The 19,119-nt window shown below is 37.9% G+C and overlaps 1 protein-coding gene across 1 annotated transcript; it reads left to right on the forward strand.

Annotated features, from left to right (window-relative positions):
• Positions 1-334: 334 nt before the first annotated feature.
• Positions 335-17,994, forward strand: LOC136253449 (zinc transporter ZIP1-like). The gene is made up of 2 exons (XM_066046134.1): positions 335-1,066; positions 17,459-17,994. The coding sequence occupies exons 1-2, from the start codon at positions 674-676 to the stop codon at positions 17,870-17,872; spliced, it is 807 nt and encodes a 268-aa protein (XP_065902206.1). The 5' UTR covers positions 335-673; the 3' UTR covers positions 17,873-17,994.
• Positions 17,995-19,119: the final 1,125 nt, after the last annotated feature.

Genomic DNA, 19,119 nt, shown 5'->3' on the forward strand with positions numbered 1-19,119 from the left:
GAGACTACCAGAAGCCCTGGAATGTCTTCAACACATGAAATACCAAATATCTAATGCCTGGCTTTCATCCACAGTGGACCTGTCTTGGTGGCCACTTGTACAGAAGGGAAACAGCTGCCACACAGTCTTGCGAATGAAACAGCTAGTTGCCACACCCCTTAATTATCAATTTGTAAAATCTTTAGCAAAATTGTGTGTGCGAGCAAGTGCGATGTGGCAGTGCCGTGTATATGGTTGCTTAGTTAATACTTTCATTACTTTCAAAAAAGTTTGTGCTAAAATGGTCAGCCTATCTACTTACTAATTTCTAACTTTTTTCTGTGATCAGTAGTTTACCCTGAAAAAAATCGCACATGTAATTTTGGAAAATCGATTATAACTTTGCCCTACTTCTACTAATCTGTACAAACAAACTTGGACTGTAATATACTCTTTATACCCTCCAAATTTGATATGAATCCAATAAGGCTTGCATGAGTTATGGAAATTTTTGTAAGTGTTGCAAAAAAAGTAGTGGAAGAAGAAAAATACGAATTACAAAAGACAAACTTTGAAGGCGCATATCTCAAAGACAGCTTGACCTATTTAGCTCAAATTTGGAATGAAAGATTTGCCATCCCAAGGGATGTTTCACAGAAAAAATTGGTTACTTCTGTATAGCCGTTAGTGAGATATGAATGTGTGGAAATCGTGTTTTCTTGGTTTTGTCACCAGATACATAGGCTTTTCTTGGCCACCCAACACACTATCATGTGTCTTGATGTATGTAGCTGTTTTTTTTTTAGATCTAACTCAACATGACCTTTTAACACTGTCAGCACTTGATGATAAAACTGTCAGCACAACTGAGTTTACAGAGGCAACTCACTTGTTGAAGAATGACAATGTGAAGAACACTAGTGAAGCAACTCTACACAGTGAGGCAACTCCCCAGTTGATTGAAAGTGGTGATGTGAAGACTGTGACAAAGAGAAGCAGCCTTCATGCTTTTACTGTTGCACTTGCTCTCTCAGTGCACTCTGTATTTGAAGGACTGGCTTTGGGATTAGAGGAAGAGACTGGTCAGGTACAGATTTATTGTGTTATAATATTTATAATAGAGGTGGACCGATACCACTTTTTACCGATAATTTCAATACAAGTGTTTGTACTGAAATTATCTGCCGATAGCGATTACGATACCGATACTAAGCATTGAAGCCTAGACAAGTTTATTATAGAAATTTCACTGTTGTGATACATAGCTAGCTATTAAAGTATCACAGTAATTGTGCAGTTTGATTGAGAAGTGATGATCTCAGTTCAATCAAGTTCAAAATATTTACTGCTAAACAGGATAAACATCATTGTGGATTACTAAAAGGTAGTTTTCTGGTAAGCTTATTGATTAGGTAATTAATTGCGTGGGCGGCCGATAATTCTACAATGCTTGTTACAGCTTGCAACCATACCTTTTTTCATGAAAAAGCAAGCGAGGTAAATTTCTTTGAGGAAAAGGATTCATGTGCTCTAATATATTAGAATACATATGTTGCAAATGTAGCAATACTTGGAAGAGAGTAACAAAGGCTTTGTTTTCACAACTTTGCCCAACTAAGTTATTTGCTACCGGAAACTTAGCTAGAGATGGTTTAATAAAAGTGGTAAGTGTCTACTGTACCTTTGTATTACCGATGTCAATCTGATACCAATACCACTAGTATTGGCATTGTTATGAACCGTATGCGTATTTTTCCCCGTACGCATATGGGGCAGATCTCTTGCCCCATACGCATATGGGACGCCCATATGCGTATGGGCAGCCGATACGCATATGGGACAGTTCTCCCCTCTATATAAGCTACCTGGGCTTGATGGACTGCCATCCCCAGCTCGCCCCAGCCGCATATGATTGAAAGATGGCAGTATTAGCTACTGACTGTCTCTGCCCAGGCCAGTCAGGGGCGATTCTGAGATTTCCAGAAACTGAAATAGAGTCTATTAATTGCTGCATAAAAAATCTAGATGCCTTAAAACTATAGATGTTGCAAACTCAGTGGCGGATCTAGGATTTTTGGGGTTTCTGAAATAATAATGGAAATAAATATAACAAAAATTCTGAGGAAACCCAGCTAGCTATAAAATTTTGATATTCTAGAAAGTTTTGAGATTCTACTAGATTTTAGGCTACCTTAACTACTGAACTAATAATTAGTGGAAATGGCTCAAATCTTACTTAAAGTACCAAATGAATCTCAATGTGTCAAAATGCTATATGCAATGTTCTCACAGGAGTACCACAAGGTAGTGTCCGTGGGCTACCATTATAATCAATGATCTTCCTGAGAGTATTCGCTCTTCAATTCCTTTTCTGTTTGCTGATGATGCTAAATGACTGCAGATCTATTATCAATTCATATAAACCAAGGACTTAAGATCATCTCTCTGTGGAGCTGCAACACTAATATTCTTTTCAACGAAGCTGAATTTAGCTATTCATGTACAATTCTGGCCAAGAACTTCAATTCTCTAAACAAAACACAGGGGCGTAACCTGGATTTTTTGAAGAGGGGTTCCAGCACCAGCATTGAGTTACTAGAAGCAGGGGTCTGGGGGCACAGCCCCCAGCCACTGAGAGACTTTCAATATTTTAATAAATCAAAACTCAGCAAATTGCTATATTTTATGCAAAAAGTACATTAATTATGATGCATTAAGTGCCCCTGGGATGAAGGTAGTACTACATAAAGTCACCTGGTGGAAACAGACAGCATAACATATAGAGACACATATAGTAATCTGTAATTGATGGTTATATCTCACTGTGGTATAGGAGCCATGAATCCACTGATAAAAATGACAATCAAAACAATATAACTATGCAAATATGCATAGCATGAATTCATTTTGCATAACACAAGTGATAAATTACTGGAGCTCTATATCTTTAAACACTGCACCCCAAAGCTATAGCAGTATAAGGTCATGCTAAGTTTTGCATTTAATGTTGGAATGTCTGAAAAACTTCATATGGACATGGATATTTACATGTATGTTCTACAGTGGAACCTGTGTTACGGTCACCTGGATTAAGCGGTCACCTTTGCATAACGGCCATGGACAGGAGGTCCCAAATATTTTCCCATACAAATGTATGCATTGTTGTCTGCATTAAGCGGCACCTGTCTAACGCGTATACCGGCCAACCAAGAATTCGCCTATGAATCACTGTATACATAACTTTCTCCTTCATATAGCGGTCGCTACCTTTTATGTTAAGCCAACTGTCTGGCACCACGGCACCGCTTCAATTAATGCACAATTATCACACTTCCTGCCTTTCAATGAATACTATATAATCTATCAGGCTTCATTGCTTAAACGTATTCAATAACTATAACCAACATTCATAACAAGCTCACTTTGTCCTTTCTGTACTAAAAATATTACTGCATTGCAGTTGGCGCGAGCCTCTTAATAATAATCACTCATTTATAATGGCCATAGCCACTCAAATGCTGCCGACCACCTTATACAGGTTTTCTCTATAACAGCCACCTGTATATAAAGGCCAGATATATGGTCCCAAGGTGACCATTATAGACAAGTTCCACTGTATTAGAATATACCTGACTGCTCTATTAGAGTATATACCTAACTGCTCTATTACAGTATATCGATCTTTTTAACAAATTTTGAAGAGGGCTCATGTTACCTCTGTAAATCCTTCCCTGAGAGATGAATGTAAGTTTTATCAATTGTTGTGCTGTGCCATTACAATATATTGCTCACTCATTTTGTCCTGCCACACTAAATGGTGTGTTAGGATCCTGCTTGCAGAAGTCTATAAATTTTACAGGGGGGGGTTCCTGAACCCCCTGGAACCCCCCCTCCCTACGCCCCTGAAACATTGCACAAAGAAGACCTCAGTATTACTTTTACTGACAACCCACAATGGTCAGAGCACTATAGCTATAAAATCATTGCAGGAAAAGCCTAACAAACCCTAGGACTTCTCCATCGTACTTTTAGGGACAAACACTATCCTAGTGAAAAACAATTATGTTTTCTTAGTCAGATCTCAATCAGTTACTGTATTGTTCTCAGCTATGGAGTCCACAGTTAAACAAGGACATATATACTCACATTGGAATGCATTAATACGGGGCTATGAAATTCATATTACATTCAATGCAGGGCAATGAAATCCATATTAAATCATTTAACTATGAATTTAAAAACTCAACTTGAGCAGCTACAATTGCTACTACTGATGTACACATACTACTACACACTATGAACTCAATGACTAATGTTTCAGTAAAGTGCCCTAAGCAGCTATCTGATCATTAACATTCATCAGCATAAAATTAGCAGTAAGCTAATGAAAATAGCTGTATAAGCTATACAAGATCTGGAAACTCTTGCAAGTTACCGCAGTTCATTCCAAATCACCTTCTTCCATACATCAGCACTTATATTTCAACAGAATTGTCAGACTGTGGGACCATCTACCTGTAATCGACATGCATATCTCTTTAGTGCGTCAACTTAAGCAACATTTATAAACTATCTCCAGGAAGAATTCTTAATAATCATTTATACTCAGCAATTTTCATACCATCTGTCCTTGTTATTGATGTTCAGCCATTCCAGTTTTAACTAATTTCCACACTTTTAACACAATTAGCTCTGATCAGTGACTCAACACAATTTACTTGTAATTCACTCATGCCTACGCTGTATGCAAAGCTGCATGTATTTCAAATTGTTTTCAGGCTACAGGACCGTCGTAGACTTCCAACTTTTATGCTGTGAAGTTTTAATAACTGTGAAATAAACTAAGTGTAGGGCAAGAGTTGTACTAAATTGTAGCATGACTGCTCTATTAGAGTGACTGTTTTATTAGAGTATCTCGATCACTTGCTATAAAATCAAAAGTAAAGATTTAAAGATTTGCCACTGCATGAAACTGTCAGGACTTGAGTAGCCGCTAGCTAGCTTGCCTAGACTAGCTAGTTGGTCAACCAGAAAGTTTAAAATGAATTTTTATTATCTCCTTGTACTAGATTTAGCTAATAGATCGATTTAAACTAATGACCCATACGCGTATGGGCGCCCTGTACTCGTATGGGTATCCCATTCGCGTACGGGATACCCCATACGCATATAGGAAGCCCGTATAGGTATACTCATATGGGATATCCCATACGCGTATAGGACAAATATGCGTATGGGTCACAACAGCATCAATACCAATACTGATATCGGTATCAGTCCATGTTTAATTTATACTGTACCTAAACCAAAACAGCCAGCTTTTAAAAGACCCAAAGTGATGATTTTGATTACAACAGTCACTCTGATATATTAAGTGTTTTTTTATTTTTTTATTTTTTTTATTTCTATGTCTAAATGAATTATTACTATATAGAATGTTGAAACCATTTAGGCCTTTTTCATCTCCACAAGCATTGCCATTTCCTTCGCACCGATGATTTAAGTGTGCTGATTGCAGCCATTAACACCTTTAAAAGTTAGTAGAGCAGACTACTAAAATTCCTACTTTTCAAACATACTTAGTGCAGTTAATATAAGCATCTTAGGCCTTTATAAGGCCTTCTGGTATACAGGCTCTGCCTTTATCAGGTTCTTTAATCATAATCATAATAAATTTCAATCTTGATTTATGTGACCTATCTAACTCGGCCATTCAGTTAACAAAATATGAAATACAAAATTAGAAATCCACATGCTTGGATGACTAGGTTGAGTGTCGGTGGCCGATGAGAAACTGATAAGTTTATGTGGCCGTGTAATTTAACTTAGAAAATGGTATGCATAAAATGCTTTGATCTTTGGGAGATAATAAGATCTTTAAAATCCTGCTATCTGGTTCTTAAAATGGTTTAAAACCGGCTAGCAGAAAAGACCTCAGGGATTGCAAATTTCACTTTTGATCATTAATTTGCTATGCTTTCCCAAGTGTATTACAGGCTAATGCCTGCTATGGGTGAAATCACCCAAGCCAACATCAGGTTAACCACTCCACTCCCTTTATAAGCATGCCTAAAGCAATTCGATTATGGAAGGTACTGTTTAATGTTGTAGCTGCATTTTGTCAGGATAAATAGAGAAATCCAGTAATATCATGGAAAATTCTATTTAGTGCCCACCTGTTTTTAGAATGTTTTAAGTATGTTTAATCTTCAATTGTGACCGGATTTCATATAACAAGGCTTCCACACACACAAAATCAAACTTACGTTTTTACCAGAAATGGATTGCTGGTCTAATACACTATCATATTCCACACCGTACTTCCTTCAGGACTGGTAAGTCTGGTTTCTGTAGCAGCTTTCTTCCGACCCTGTCAAAGCCACGAGTAGGAGATTGGCGCCATTAAATGGCCTTGGCTTTGTGATAATGGTGTGTAGTGAGCTGGGACTTCACAGAGAGCTCGCCAATAGTGTTCTCATTCAATTTGGAGTGATTTGAGGGCCATGGAGGGCCATGGAGAGCCCAAACTTGGCCTCTGGATTCCAATTGTCTTCTTACTTCATTTTATACCCCTATATTAAGCCCACCCACCACCCTATTACTACCACCAGTGATATTATTACCCGCTCGAAAAAGCTGCCCAAAACAGGGCAAATTTTGGGTATCAGAGATGTATACACCCACTCAGTGATAGCTAGTAAATAGATGTATAATTGGTACAAATTTTGTTTGCACAGCTGTAGGCACTGGGAAGTTATTACACAATGATTCCTTAAAATCGCCATATCACCTAATGAAACTTTGTGCGTCGAAGCCTTGTTTTGTCAAATTCAGTCATAATTAAACTGTAGATGGACTTTACCAAAGACCTAGATGGATAAGCATGGTTATTTCGCGTTACTTGTAATGTAGGTGTAGTCTGTAGCCTGGTCTTTATACTGCTGTTGCTCCATAAATACAACAACTTGTGACAACTCATTGTCATCATAATCACTCAAGCCAACTGTTACATTACTGCACCTTATCTTTCATACTGCTGTGATGCCATGGCATGTACAATGGCAGCAACTCTTGTCAACACAATTATCTTGACTATAGCATCCGTCTTCAGGGAGTAGTGATAGGTGGGGGTTTTGTCTACACATGTTCAGTCTCCTGCACTCATGATCATGTTAAGATCACGTGACAATTTTAAAAATGACATCTACTTCATTCCCACAATGACTCCACTTATATATAAAACCATTTTCTAAGTTGGTTAGAGGCCACGCCCTCAGGTCTTCATGTTTTAAAAACAATCAATGAAGATCCTTATGCTAGGTTCTAACCTACACTAAAACTTTCATTTATACTGTTATCTGGCAGCAGTAGCTAAGCAGTTATGATCAATCCTGGGTGTCAGGTGTGGTGATCAATGGTTCAAATCCATGTTGATTTTTTTCATCCTGATTGGTTGTTCCAGAGTATCTTGATAATATTTCACATTATAACTCCTTTGTTGTCAGTAAAGGGCCAAGTACAGCCAGTGCGACAGATGCAAGTGTATATTTTACAGAAACCGTGAAAACACTGTATTCACACATCCATGCAAAGCTCAGTAGTGTCTTGACAGACATTAACCATTTTTGCTGTAGAAACTTGGGGCACGTTCCATTCCAAATTTGAACTGAATCTCCCCAGCCATCACGGAGATACTGTATTCACATTCAAAGTTTGTCTTATATACGTATGGTCTTTGTATTATTGTTTTTCTTCTTGTAATATTCTTCTTTTCGCACCGCGTAGAAAAAATCGATATAACTTTCCTGTGCTTCAGTTGATTTACTTCAAATTTGGAAGGTACAAAGACCATATAGCACATATATCTTCCAATATGTGTATAAACTGGTAGAAGTGGTGCAAAATTGCGAGCAATTTTCAAGTGCAATTTTTGTCATGCTTGCAGGATAAACTACTGACAGAAAAAGTTAAATTTTGGTGTGCAGATAGGCTGAAAATCATAGCACAGACCTTTTGTGATTTTAAAGTACGAAGAGTATTACCAAGAGTTAACAATTGAGAGGAGAGTGTCTAATACAATACAGAGCCTCTACAAATGATTCAGCATGATTCAAAGGGATTCTTCTGTAAAATTCTGTGATTTGTAGTATATTCTATATGTGAAGATTGCTTTAATCATCACATTTCTTTGTTCTTCCCATGTACAATCATCACATTTCCTTTTTCTGGCAGTGTGCACTTGTTAAGTCTGAGAGAATCCCTTTGAATCACACTGAATCATTTGTAGAGGCTCTGTTTTGTGTTAGACACTCTCCTCTCCACTATTATCAAGAGTTCATAATATAAAGAGGGAGGGAGAGTGTCCAACACTGTATTACCTGGTAAAAACACACTGCGTTCAAAGATTGCATCATATCCTGAATATTTCAGTATACTTCAGTATAATTCCATACAAATTCGTCACCTGGCTTCACCTACTGAAGAGCGTTGATAGGTGTTGATTTATCAAGGGATACATTCTTAGTGCTTTGCTTTAATAGAATTAACACCCTTTCAGTAGTGATTTAATAAGTTTTAGTGCTGATAGTCATTGCGCAATCTTTGAACGCAGTGTGTTTTGACCAGGTAATGCAGTGTTGGATACTCTCCCTTCCTCTCTATATTATGAACTCTTGCTATTATTAACTCTTGGGAGATAAAAAGCAAAAAGCAAACATGGAAAACTATTGTGATCAAAATACTCTAATAGAGCAGTCACTGAGAAGTTTTTAATGTGCATAAAAATTGTCCAGGGTTCAAACCAGGGACCTTCACACCTATGTTTAAACCTTTTACCACACTGTTGCTGCTGCTGCTGTCAGTTGCTTAACTCGTTGAATTTCTACCTAATAAATGAAAGTTGTAGTTTACTCTTTGAGTTTACTACACCAGAATAGATCTCAATGGAAATTCTAGATTGTTCTCGAACATTCTATGTGCATTGTATTAGAACTGATCAGAAAAAATGGTGCTCCATTAGAGTAGCTACGTACTACAAAAATATTAATAGTCAAATAAAATAGAATACCATGCCAAGTATGCATATGAGTCACGAGATCGAGATACTCTAATAGAGCAGTTGGCGATAGTGTGATAGGAGTACTATGACAAATGTCACAGGGTGAGAAAACTACCTCCATTGCCAGAAGATCAGCCCATATGGGTGGAGACTAGTGGAATACTGACTTCTGCGAGAGTACTACATGCTGCTGGCACACCAAGGTGTGGGCTCTTGTACTGGTAATATTACCCCCAGGCTTTGCATACGCTATAACTAACCTTGCACTTTAGACCTTAACAAAAGTGGAATATTGTGTGGAGAGCTAAGAGGAAATGGTTGGCTATTGGGCTTAAGTTTAATTGTATACTCTTGAGAGTCCTGTGAACAAAGCAGGATATTGTGAAATGATACTTTTTTCTATTGAACATATGTGTGACAACATTTCTAACTTCTGAGAGATAGGCTGGGAGATTGTTCTTCAAATATTTGATAACATAGATGTTCTGGTTGCAGGATCTCCCTTGATATGCAAGGTTGAGGGACGTTTGTCCTATAAGATTCAGTCATCTTTGGTTCAGGCCAAAGAGTGATATCTCTGCTTTCTCCAGTTTCACTGGGATATTAAGGAATTCCATGTTGTCTCTGATAGTGCCATGGCCTCTACTCCAGTATCTACCTAGACCGAGACAGGGTGGTTCAATAGCTATAATCCAAATCCCTTTTCAGGCACTGTCGACAGTGTCAAGGTACCCATCATTTGTTCCTGGGTATAGATCATCTTCAGGGCATGTTGTCAGTTCACTTAGGTTCCATCTGGATTCACATTTTCTGTTGCAATGGAATCATATCACTTCTTGAGCTGGACAAGACTGGCTGGGGTGGAACCCTTTCCACATCTCCAACAAGTGCGACTAGTAGCTTGTCTCATTGCTTGTGGGGGTAGTGGTAGTTTTCTTCTAGGTGCTCTGCTAGCTGCTGAATCTAATGTTTCTTCCTGCATTGGTGCCTTCAATGGGACTTTCAGTGCTGCCTGCTGCTCTCTGACAGCTTCCCATTGTCAGATAAATTGTTTGGCTTTGTTTAGCATGAGTTCTGCTTCCATCTGCAAAGCTATCATCACGTATTCTGACTACAAGTTTATTATGGATGAGTTCGTCTTTCTTCCTGCCGAATTCACAGTTTTCAGTCATCTTGTGTATTTCAGTGATGAACTGTTTGAGTGATTCATCGGACCATTGGTTCCTCTTATTAAAATGGGCTCTCTCAAAGATAATATTTTGCACACCTTAAAATAATTATCGAAGGCTTCAACAACTGTGTCACATTTCTTCTTGTCTTCAGCGGTGATTCTTTTTGTATCTAAAATGTCTTCTGCATCTTCTCCCAGGCAATATACATGCAGAAGGGTACTCAATTGCCATTCTTCATCTCTGCCTGCCAACCTGGATAACATGCAGTATTGTTCAAAGCAGCATTTCTACTTCGGCCACTCGTCCGTCTTCTTAAAACAAAAGGGTTTGGAGAGTTCATTGTAGCTGTCTCTATAGAACGTTCACAATTAGTCATCCCACTTCTGACACCATGTGCAATAATGGCACGTGTGCAACATTACATCCCAATATGACACAATAGTGACAGATACGTATAACACATTAGTGGTATTGAAACTAGAGGCTACTAGTAGCTAAGTGCCAGCACAATATTGGCGTGGCAATGGCACAGTGATGTGTACACAGTATAATATGCATACAAAACATACAGGAGAGAGCTATACACTATTGTAGTATTGTATGCAGCAATACCTTATTGGCAACACCAAAGATAGATGTTATTTAGCTATGTAGCCAATATATAGCAAAGTATCAACTGGAGGTCACCAGTAGCTAAATGTGGTTCATCAGTGGTGTGGCAATGGCACAGTGATGTGTACACACTGTGGCACACACTACTGTACTGTTAGAATATGCAAGCCAGTTGAGCCAGATAAAGGATGACAGCCAAGCCACCCAGAGTCTAGCAAGCTAGGTGAAGGCAAAAATGTACAATACAAGCAAACATTAAAACATACCACACTGTTTACAAACAGACAGCCCAGCCTGGCAAGCCAGGTGAAATGAAATATAAGGCAATACAAGTAAAATACAAACAAACATATAGCCATTAATCTTGTTCCTGGTCTTGTGCAGCTGGCATGGTAAACTTCATTTGTATTGGCATCAGGCATGGCTGCCTTTATTAGTTTTGTGGTGTGCATTGAATGGAATGGCATGGCTTTTCAGTTACCAGCACGAAAATGGGTAAGTATTATACATTTGTGCCTTCATTCAATGGTGATTCTATCCCCAGTTAGTGCATATCTGTAGGCCTTGCATTTTTTGCGTACATTTGTTAATTAATTAATTAATTAATTATTTATTTATGATGCAATTTTGTCCACATTATCTTTAGTATTTGGTTGTATAATTAGTGACTGGATCTTTGAAAACCCAGCATAATGGTGCAAGCCTAAATTTACAGTCTAACCCATTGACAAGGGTCTGACACACCTAAAAATTGCATGTAAGATTTCGAATCTCACCAATTTTCTTCAAAGATTCCAGAATCCAAGTTAAGATTCCAGATTTCAAAATTCATGGTTGGCTACACATTATTAACACTTTTTATGCACTCAGCTGGCTTCCAGACAAATATGGATCACTAGTGAGGCTTTTACAAATGTGCCGAGACATGTGCACAGTGCTCATGGGACTAAATTGATTAACACAGCACACGAGATCATGTACAGCATAATTTACAAGAAATACACTGAAATAATCGGTCTTAAGAACATTCATCTAGATTCCATTTTGGGAATCCAAGTGATTTGTGTTGGATTCCAGTTGGTGTTGGACTCTCGTCCATTGAGTACGGTGGGTAAAATACTTCAAGTAAATTTTAAATGCTTTTTTCTAAGGGTCTAATGGCAAAAACTTGCTTATTCGCTTACTCAAGAGGAGTTCGAAAATCTTGTTTTGTTGCAGTAAACTGATGGACACGTGAGTTATGGGTGTTTGTTTACATCCCATTGAAGTGAATGTATGTGATCGATCATTCTTCACTCTGTATGTAGTAAAGAAAGGTGATACAAAGAAAAACTTACTCATTAATGGACTCCCCTAGTCATATGGCAAACACTGTGGTACATGTTGCAACTCTGTATATCATGACTCATGGTAGTGAGTTGCGCGGCCAGTAAAGCAGAAATGCGCGCCGCAGACAATAAATGACACGACCACTACACGTGAGGATTTTACAGAAACAAACATTGTCAAATTCAACGAACATTGTCAAATTCGGCTTTCCTGTAACTCACCCGCCACTTACGCTATCCCTCTGAAACTCTAGAGTTGAACTCATTGTGTCACTAGTAACTACCACACAAGCAGTGTAGCAAATCCATGCTGATTGTTTCGTGATCGAGATTGCTGACATCAAAGGGGAAGTTTAATTATTATTATTTTTATTGCATGCGGTTAGACGCAACCGCAGGTGTATGTCTTGCGTTCCTTTGTGCATTCCAAACATTGATTGCCGTGCTATCGCTTCAGTATTCACTCAATCGCCTCAAGATTCACATCATCGATTTCACCATACATGATTATCCTACAGTCGTAATTTCAGCACCAAACGAAGTTTCAATCGTCCTCAGTCGACCTAGAGGCCAAATACAAAACCCACATAGTTGTTTTCCGCAATACTCACTTGGCACGTAGGGCAATGTGTCTTTAAACTGTTCTAAAAGTTTCGTTCAGATTGAAACATATGTTTTCGAGAATGGCTAGTTTGAAATTTGAATTTAGTTGCCCCCACGTAATCTGCTCTCTCTAAGAATTTTACTCGGAATTTAAAGAATGACGTAGTGCACAACTGCGGTCACTGGGTATTGATGAACTGGCGCTCTATGTAGTTAATCAGTGCATATAGCCACAAAGAAATGTGCTGCCATAGATTATACGTAGTCTACAGATATAATCTATGGTGCTACATACCATCGTTCGTTTTGAAATTTTAATTTAGTCGCCCCCACTGTGATGTATTTTGTCCTCTAAGGGCGTGGCTTAAAGAATGACACAGAGTACAACTGCGGTTACCAGTTGTTGACACAAGCTGCGAGTAATTAGCACATGTAGCTAGCCAATTGTCACCATGCATTAGTGCATTTTATAGCACCCCCACACAAAACTTACACATGTAATCAGTGGACACATGAATACCAAACACTTTTCACAACAATAATGTAAGAATTGTACAATAATGACTGTAATATAACTGCTATGAAAATGTTTTCCAGTGGCCCGCCATGATAGCAAGTCTCACATGACGGCATGTATATTCATCCAAGCACAATGGGAGTAACAAGTAAGTACGATGACAAGTTGGTATGACTCCATTTGTAGAATCCAGATGAGTGGGTGTGGCTCCAGTATGTCTAAACAGTTAACAAACATTCCTGTTATAAATACGTGCTAGAGTTGCAATATAGTAGTATAGTATTTAAATGCAACAATACATAGTCTCCATTGCATCACTATCAAACTATTGGTGCATCTCTAGTATGTACACTCTATCAGTACAACCTGTCTTAATGGCCACCAGTATAGAAAGACAACCTCTCTTGAAAAGCCAATTCCAATTGAGAATTTATACACTGTTACCTGCTTATTGAGTGAAGGTGGAAGTTCCAATGTAATTTATACACGTGATCTGATCTGTATATTCTGTCAGTGGATGAGATCCACTTGGCCAGGACAAAATGTGACTCAAATGTCCTGGATGATCCATACTCAACCCACTTATGACCCAGTGGCACAATGGAACTGAGTATAGAGAATACAATTATATTTATTTCTAAGATGTGTGGATGTGTGGACACATTACAACACATTACATGTACATACAAGACATGCTATGTACTGTTTTAGCATTTCAAGTCACCACATTATGTACGGATCAGTCAACAATGCTTCATAGTGCCCATCAATAAACCTGAAGAAAAGTTACGAAAAATAAAAGTTCACATAAGTACAATGAAACCTCATTAATATGGCCAGCTGTGGAACCAAAAAATTTGGCCTGAATAACAAGGTGGCCTTATTAATGAGGTCATAAAGTACTGCTTAGCTATATTTGGGGTCTACTAGAGGTGGCCAATATAATGAGGTGGTCTTATTAAAGAGGTGGCCGCTAAGTGAGGTTTCACTGTACATACAGTTCACAATGGTGAACAATATTAATGGTTAACAATATACACTGGAACCTGCAGGTCACTTCTTGTGGAAGATTGCTCTCTACACAAAATGACACATTCAGAGATTGTATTTAGATGGATGATACAGTAACGCATTGTGACTTCAATACTCGTGATGTGTCACTGCTAGGCAGCAACCATATACACGGCACTGCCAATGCACAACATCGCACTTGCTCGCACACACAATTTTGCTGAAGATTTTACAAATTGATAATTAAGGGGTGTAGAAACTAGCTGTTCGCTTGCAAGACTGTGTGGCAGCTGTTTCCCTTCTATACAAGTGGCCACCAAGACAGGTCCACTGTGGATGAAAGCCAGGCATTAGATATTTGGTATTTCATGTGTTGAAGGCATTCCAGGGCTTCCGGTAGTCTCAAATCTCACCACAGTTTAACTCAGGCAGTGTTGTGGTCACCACTAAACCACTGGAATGCCATGTTATGTTCATCTTATGCTTGGCTACTATATTGTAGAACTGAAATGGATACTCTGAAGAATATATCCTATGGATAATGACTTCATCACTTTCTTCATTAGGAGCTTATAAGGACCAATGGTGAAACTTTTCACACTTTGGGCTGACAGCCAACTGCCTAAGTCTGAAGCAGTGCCTTTGGTGCTCTAACAGATTGGCTGCCCCCTTGCTGCCAGCACTCACTGTCTCATACGCTGTCACACACTAAATCCATCTCTATAGCCAGTTAGAACAGCATGCTTCTCACCTTTTTTAAGGCCGCAAAATGCAGCCACCTCTTTAAAAAGCTAGGTCAGAAAATTTTGTCCCTATGGCCTGAATAATGACCAGTTTTCACTGTACTATTAGTGATTAGTGATCATGAAGGATTATTTATTAAGATACTAAGATATACAAATGCTACAACCTCTAAATATAGCAGTAAAATTTTTACCCTGGTCCAATGTCTAATAATCGTGAGAGACTCTACTGTGACAAATACATGTTTATCATGATACTGATATGTGCTAATCGCCTTTTTACAATTAAGTTTTACAACACAAATACATGTATAGTTAAACTCACCAATTGTGACTAAATCCCTTCAACACGAAAAGACAAGTAATGAGACAACAGCCTCACAAGCCTATTCTGGTGCACTTATTTAGTAGTAATATAAATTTTAAAGGCGTTTATTTACAACAGGACATAATTACGCGCCCCTCTATTGTCTCTGTACATACTTACCTTTTCTTTACTATTCTCATTTCATTTCACAAGATCTCTTGGCAGGGGCGTAGCTTCTTCGCTTGAATTAGTTAATGCTTGAAGTAGATCGAGATACTCTAATAGAACAGTCACATTTCTACAAGTGCCATATTTTTATATTGTAAAGTCTGTAAGTATCAATGCTAAGCAGAAGTTGTAACTATGCTAAATATTGATTGCTGTGTTACAGCTGTTTTGTGACTGCTCTAATAGAGTATCTTGATCGTTTTAATGCAGTACAAGATGAAAGGCAAAGTGTTATTAAGGGTTTACTAGTTAAAATGGGTGTTAGTTGACTGCAGTTGCATGCCACTAACAGGGCCGCCCAGAGAAATTAGGGGGCCCAGGGAAAAGAGTTAAAGAGGGGTCCAGGGGCAAGGAAGGGTCTAGATCCTGACTGCTCTATTAGAGTATATCGATCTTTCTTTAAACAGGTATTCAAGGGGCCCCTTTCGGGCTGGGGTAGGGGGAAAATACCCCAGTTACCCCCCCCCCCCCCTCACAAACCATGGAAACTCACCTACTGTTATCAACAGTGCATTGCTTATTCTAACAAAAAGTTTTGAAATCCCATCCAAAAACAGATTATAGCTCTAAAAAAAGTGCACGTCCAAGTAAAGCAGAGTTAACTGCGACAAAAAGTAATGATATCATAATGCGGCCATGTGCGAGGTGTGCAAGTTGTAAAATTAATATTAGCTAATCAGATAATACAATGTTATTGTTAAAGTGTTAATGAGAACTATGTGATGCTGCTAGTTTTTAAGTGTGTGAGCATCTTCATAAATGCCACACAAATTTAATTCTCAATAAAGCAATGTGTATAGATTCTCTGATAGCAATAAATAGTTTGAGTTTGGCTGCCTTTCCTGTATACAGCAATGCTACGAACTCAAACTAATTTTATTGCTATCAGAGAATCTATACACATTGCTTTATTGAGAATTAAATTTGTGTGGCATTTATGAAGATGCTCACACACTTAAAAACTAGTAGTATCACATAGTTCTCATTAACACTTTAACAATAATATTGTATTATCTGATTAGCTAATATTAATTTTACAACTTGCACACCTCGCACATGGCCGCATTATGATATCATTACTTTTGTCGCAGTTAACTCTGCTTTACTTGGACGTGCACTTTTTTTACAGCTATAAGCTGTTTTTGGATGGGATTATTGTTTTCATAAGTTCCAACCATTTTTGTAAGCAACTGTATTTATTTTCCCTATACAGTATTTGTTGTACAAATCTATCTCTCTGTTGTTGCTACTTTGTAGGGAAACTTACTGACATATGAGGCTGAAACTTTGCCAGAACATACATACATTTGGCTATGCATATAGTAACGTAGATAGTAATTAAGAATTCAAAAAATACACTGGGTTTTCACAGATCTGATCACAATGTATTGCCTTTAATTTAAAATAAACTGAATAAAATATGCAAAAATGGTTGTATGATGCAAAAAGAAAATAAAAGGAAGAAACTACGACAAGTTTTGAAAGCATGTGTCAAGGGGATTTTAGGATTGATTTGTATCCCTAAACTTTTGTGTGAAATATGTCCCAGGTAAAAAAACAAGGTTTCACATGCCAAATAGTCCAACGACATAATTTTTATATACGGTACCACTCAAATGTAATGTCATCTCATGCGAGTGTGAGCAATTAAAAAACAAGCTAATTAAAGGGTGTGGCACCCATTTTGCTTCTGAGTATTCATCCCAAATGAAACGGGATGAATACTCATGAGTGAAATGGATGCCACACCCTTTACTTAGCTTGCACTCAAGACGATGTTACATTTGAGCGGTACCATACATCTCACACAGGCTTCCTTCAGTTGTACAACATGTGTCTCAGTATATGTAGGCTTTATTTAACCAAATTACTCATGAATTGTGTATTCTCTCTTTTATAGGCACTCCAAGTGTTTGCAGCCATCATTATTCACAAGACCATACTGGCCTTCTCTATGGGAATAAACTTTGTTACAATACAGGTTGCTCTGAAGAGCAGCTTACTGTTAACAATTGTCTTTGCCTTGGCCAGTCCCATTGGTGGAGGTGTAGGCATAGCCTTAGCTGAAAGTGACAATGAAAGTGTAGCTGTTACTGTGCTCAATGCCATCCTGTTGAGCTTGGCTACTGGTACGTTCTTCTACATTGCTTTTATTGAAGTGATAGGGTATGAGCTTTCCAATGTTGAACCCGGATATCACAAGGATAGGTTACTGCTAATTATAGGCATTCTACTGGGATTTGCACTATTTGCTGGAGTGTCCTTTGTATCGGATCATGATCATGATGATCATGACCATGACCATGATCATTAAGGTCTTTATTTTCATACATGTACGTACTCTCTATATATATACAGACATAACATATACATTATTTTGTAGTTGTTTATTTGATGCCATCTTTCACAATAGAAATGTTAATATAATAATTTTATGTGGATTATTCATTTTAATGTGATTTCCTGTTGTATAAGTCATCTTGCTTCACATTCTGCAGTAACAATGTGGTTTGTTTATGGAAGGTTTTTAGACTGAAGAACTTCATTAGCTTTGATAAATTGAAGATATTTGTTTATTGCATGATGATTGCTGAAATTGCTGGGGCAACTATTTTAGCTGAAGTAGCTAAACAGGAACTCCCATGTGAGCATTTATGGAAAACACGCAATAATTAAGGTATACCACTTTTAAGTTCATAAGACTTGTATGCAGTCAACCAAACACTGCATGTGTCTCAGACTAATATTTTGACCTCCCTATGACTAAACTTCTAATACCTTACGGCACCCAACTTTGGAAAGGTGCTAAATTTATATAAGGGTAAATATGCTAATGGTTGAAAACTTAGTAATCAATTGTATGCATGTTTTGTAAACTTCAGTTTGTTATTTGTTTAAATAAAAGGAAAAATTAGGAATTTTAAGTTGGATTAGGGATCAACAAAACAATTTTATAAAAAAGGGAGTAGCTAAAAAGTAATGAATGAAATAGCTAAAAGTAGTGAAACAAGAAAGGTTGCCTATAACTGCAGGTATGCTAAAATACTTTAATTCAGTTTAACTTTCTGTCTACTTGTTTATTCACTTTATTGTGACAGGTGAACAACATATGCCACATCAATGGTGCCTGACTTATATACAATGTAGTGTCTGAAAGTGCATCCAAACTATCAATTATTAAAGAACAGCCCCGCTACATAGCGTTATGGATGAAGAACAGTGTACTTTGAAGTATTTGTGTTCTAGCTTCATAATAATAATACGTTGTCATGGTTCAAACTTAGTGTGACTGTCCTTAAATGTACAGTTATCAGAGAGAGTCAGTTGAAGGGGTAGGTTGATGGGAGTTCTCAGTGTACAGAACAGCACACTTAGCATATGTAGCATATTCCATGCAGTTGTATAGAGGAATCTGAGAGCATGCTGAAAAAAATAGTTATCATGAGATTAAATCTAGATGTAACATTAAACCAAACATTGGACCGAAAGATTAATTATTAAGTGAAAAAGGGGGTTGAGATTTGGAAGCAATTTTAGGGGATAGTACACTGAAGGTGAGAG

The sequence above is a fragment of the Dysidea avara genome, chromosome 4, assembly GCF_963678975.1.
Source record: "Dysidea avara chromosome 4, odDysAvar1.4, whole genome shotgun sequence".
Lineage (NCBI taxonomy): Eukaryota > Metazoa > Porifera > Demospongiae > Dictyoceratida > Dysideidae > Dysidea > Dysidea avara.

Excerpts from the sequence above, each read along its gene's own strand:
- LOC136253449 (XM_066046134.1), top strand. The coding sequence starts at position 674 with ATGAATGTGTGGAAATCGTGTTTTCTTGGTTTTGTCACCAGATACATA. Across the intron at positions 1,067-17,458 it reads TAGAGGAAGAGACTGGTCAG|GCACTCCAAGTGTTTGCAGC; the intron begins GTACAGATTTAT and ends TCTCTTTTATAG.